Source organism: Mesitornis unicolor, unplaced genomic scaffold (genome assembly GCF_000695765.1).
Source record: "Mesitornis unicolor isolate BGI_N332 unplaced genomic scaffold, ASM69576v1 scaffold36029, whole genome shotgun sequence".
Taxonomy (NCBI): domain Eukaryota; kingdom Metazoa; phylum Chordata; class Aves; order Mesitornithiformes; family Mesitornithidae; genus Mesitornis; species Mesitornis unicolor.
Window position 1 is genome coordinate 1 of NW_010209927.1, and position 3,831 is coordinate 3,831.

Genomic DNA, 3,831 nt, shown 5'->3' on the forward strand with positions numbered 1-3,831 from the left:
CCGCGCATGCGGAGTGCTCTTCCCCCGGGACCGGGCAGCGGGGAGCTCCCGCCCCGCACGGCCTCTGATGTCAGCCCGCTTGTGCAACGGGAAGCCTCCTTGCCCCGATTCGCATAGTTTCTTTATTATTTTTTAAAAAATAAAATAAAATTAAAGGAATTTCCCTTTTCCTTCCTTTATCCCCCCTAAATCCTTGGCTGCATGAGAAGCTAGGTGGAAAACAGGCTCTTCGAAGCACTATCTATCCTGGAGCAGATTCCCAGCACTGACACCCACCGCTGAAGCTGCATTAAAGCCTCAGCCTCGGCACAGGGAAGTGATTCCTCCAAGGGTAAGGAGAGTTCTGCCAGTCCTTGCTCTCCTCCACAGGTCACCACGGCCTCCAGACAGGTCCTTACCTTTCCCTTCACAAATGTGGAGCTCAGTGCTTGGATAAGGCCAAGCAAATAATGATTTATAAGCTCTTCGAGAGCATGTTTCCAGGTTTTTTTTTCCTTCCTCTTCCCCATAAAAGCAAAAATAATCACGCAAGCCACCACTAGCACATCAGACAAACCAGTTTTTCCTTTATTAGGTCCAACTTCGTATCACATACATTGTGACTCAATAAAGGAAGAAGCTATTTCAAAGGAGGTCATTTTAATATCTGCATCTTCAGGTGACTGTGTACAATCAGGTAGCATCAGTAAAATGCTCAAGTAATGCACCTGGAACAGAAAAAAAAACAGAAAAACCATTAAAGCAGCAGCCCATAACCCAGGGTAAAAAAGGGCAGAGACTTAAAGAAATAAGGACTATTTGCAATCTGACACCTGATAGCTCTATTCTAAGCAAAATATTAAAAAAAAAAGAGAAAAGGCTGGAATATGACATTGGCCATCACCTCCAGGAACTGAGTTAAGAGTGACTATCATCAGCAGGACCCATTTTGTAGCACAAGCCAGTGATTAGCATCTCCCAGTTTTCTAAATGGGCTACACCGTGACAATAAAATGCAAATGTTACTGTCACAGAAAAGGAAGTGATCCTACCATTTGCTAAAAACGCTTCTGGGGGAAAAGCTGATGAGGAGCAAAGGTCGACATGGGGCCAGCTAAGCGCTGCAATAGCTGTGGTCTCAGCAACTGCTATCTAGAAACTTTTTGGAGGCTGGGTATGGTCACCAACCACCCTATCACTTCTCAAGCAACTGCACTGTTCTTTTTCCTATCTTTGTCAGGAGTTTTAGGGCACCAGAGCCCCAGGCCAAGAGTCTCAGAACCAACGACATCTCTTACCAGTAAGGTTTATGCTTTGTCCAGGCCCAGTTCCTCTGGAGTGGAGATTCCCAGTTCACTCAAAGTTGGTCTAAGCTCCTGGATAACGTAGGGATAGATTTCCTTGTGAGGTCCTGCCTTGTCCTAGACAAAAAGGAATGGTGTTATTTCCACAGCGAGCTGTGTACCCACCGTACACCAGCCAGGTTTGCAATCGAGATGTGCGTTCACAAAAGGGTTCACAGCCCAGTTTCATCTGTGTGTCAAGTCACCACGGCTGGACACTGACTGGGGAGCAGAGTTTGAAGCAAGTGGATTTAACACCTAGCAGCAAATACCTTCATGCCAGTCCTCAGCTGTGGCAAAACACAACTGGAAAAGCACAGCTGCTGGCTTCCACGACTGAAATAGAACAACTCTGGCCACCAAGCTCACCCATTTTAACTCCCTGACCAGTGAAGGCTGGACTCAGGTTTCAAGGTGCTTGTTTATCTTCTTTTTCAAGCTTATGCAGCTCCCTGAGTTACTACTCCCAGCCAGCTCAGTGTTCAGTCCCTTAAGAAGCCAGCAAGCTGCCTTTGCTTGAGGTATTTCTAGTATTTCTACTTCCACTCACCTTTACAACTTCTAAGATGCGGACGGCACTGGCAAAGTCATTTAACCGTCTGCACGCCCTCAGGGCTGCATCGATGATTTTTGGTTCTGGAACCAGGTCATAACCCACGAGCGTGTTTATGCCTGTGAATATGTGGAAACACCAAGAGGAACCTGGCATCAGAGTCAGAATATTAGGAGCTGGATGTGTTAACTTAGGGGTTGAGAGAGAAGCTGGAGAGCTGTGGGGTTCCACTCCAGGCATGATAAAAGCATCAAAATAGGTCATGTAGGATCAGAGCCAGTCCTCTGCCTTCCTGCAATGGCCAATAACAGGTGCTGCAGAAAAACTTAACAAGGATCACACAATGTTAGGAGTTGGAAGGGACCTCGAAAGCTCATCCAGTCCAACCCCTGCCAGAGCAGGATCACCAGACCAGGTCACACAGGAACAAGGCCAGGCGGGTTTTGAATGTCTGCAGAGAAGGAGACTCCACAACCTCTCTGGGCAGCCTGGGCCATGCTCTGGCACCCTCACAGTGAAAAAGTTTTTCCTCATGTTCAGGTTGAACCTCCTATGCTCCAGCTTGCTCCCATTGCCCCTTGTCCTGGCATTGGACATCACAGAGCAGAGCCTGACTCCTTCCTCCTGACACTCGCCCTTTACAAATTTATAAACATTAATGAGGTCACCCCTCAGACTCCTCTGCTCCAAGCTAAAGAGACCCAGCTCCCTCAGCCGCTCCTCATCAGGGAGATGCTCCACTCCCTCCATCATCTTTGTGGCTCTGCACTGGACTCAGCTCACTGCGGTATCAAAAGGAACCTGCTAAGCATTATTTCGCTCCACCTCATGAAAGAATTAAGTATTACCACACCATCAGTCACCATCAGAATCTGAATTACAATTTCCACTGCCATTTTGGACGCAGACAGCACCAAAAGTTCTCTTTTGCTCTCCTCTCTCTCTCACTGTTGCTCGCTACTGGAGATTTTCAGAGGATTTCATGAAATCCCAGTGCGTCCATTTCATCCATGCTCCCAAAAGGAGTCTGGGTCTGTCCCACAGCACATCAGTTATGCAGTCATTAAGAAATCCAGACTATTTCATTCCTACAGGTGTAATGAAACTAGAACTCGAGCTGCTGTCTACTGCCTTCCTCTCCTCTCCAAGGGAAGGCCCAACACCGACTCATCCAGGTGATGATCCCTCTGGCTGTTATGCAAACACATTTAGAATCTCTAATTGGGGTAGTTTAATAGGAGTTGGCAGCTCCACAGCAAGTAACAGGCAGCCAAACAGTCTAGAGCGAGTTATGGCCAAGCCATTAAGTCAAAGTCCAAAGAAAAATGTGTGTGGTTACTCACCGAGCAACAGCTGAGCTCAAATACACTTTCCTCAGAGCAAACATTTCTCTTCCTCCTACTCAGGTGGTAAAATGCATTTCCTGGGGCACTAAAATTCACAAAGCCTGGGCTCCCACTGCCTTGTACCCCCACTCTCCCTCATTCTGCAGGCTGTCACAAACTAATACTAACTAATGTACTAACTAACTAATACTAACTAATGTACTAACTAACTAATACTAACTAGTACCAGTTACTACCTGTTACTAAGTTATATTTACTCGGTGTTACTCTTTCCTGTTCACTCAACATACCTTTCCTGAGCTCCCAGGCATCAATATCTGGCTTGTTGAAATATGTCACCCAGCGAGCGTCAAATTCTTCATCTGATTCTTGTGACCCGTGAGAGTAGCAGCGGGCAGGGAACGCAGCTGCAGGCAAAAAGAGAGGAAGAGGCTTTGAGCAAATGGACAATAACCGTAGTGTAGTCCTGACCAAGAGACCAAAAACCATACAAGACACTTCACTCGCTGCAGTCAGTCTGGACCAGCCCTCGGCCCGGGGAAGCACTGGATGACTGCAGCTTATCAAGTATTGCTTGTCTGTTTTCACAGAATCACAGAATTGCTCGGTT

General features: G+C 47.0%; 1 protein-coding gene across 1 annotated transcript; it reads right to left on the reverse strand.

Moving 5' to 3' along the window:
• Positions 1-1,280: 1,280 nt before the first annotated feature.
• Positions 1,281-3,653, reverse strand: LOC104534264 (cytochrome c oxidase subunit 5A, mitochondrial; the record flags this gene model as incomplete). The annotated part of the gene is made up of 3 exons (XM_010193022.1): positions 1,281-1,400; positions 1,873-1,994; positions 3,512-3,653. Coding segments are annotated over 3 exons (378 nt in total), but the record flags the coding sequence as incomplete, so codon positions are not given.
• Positions 3,654-3,831: the final 178 nt, after the last annotated feature.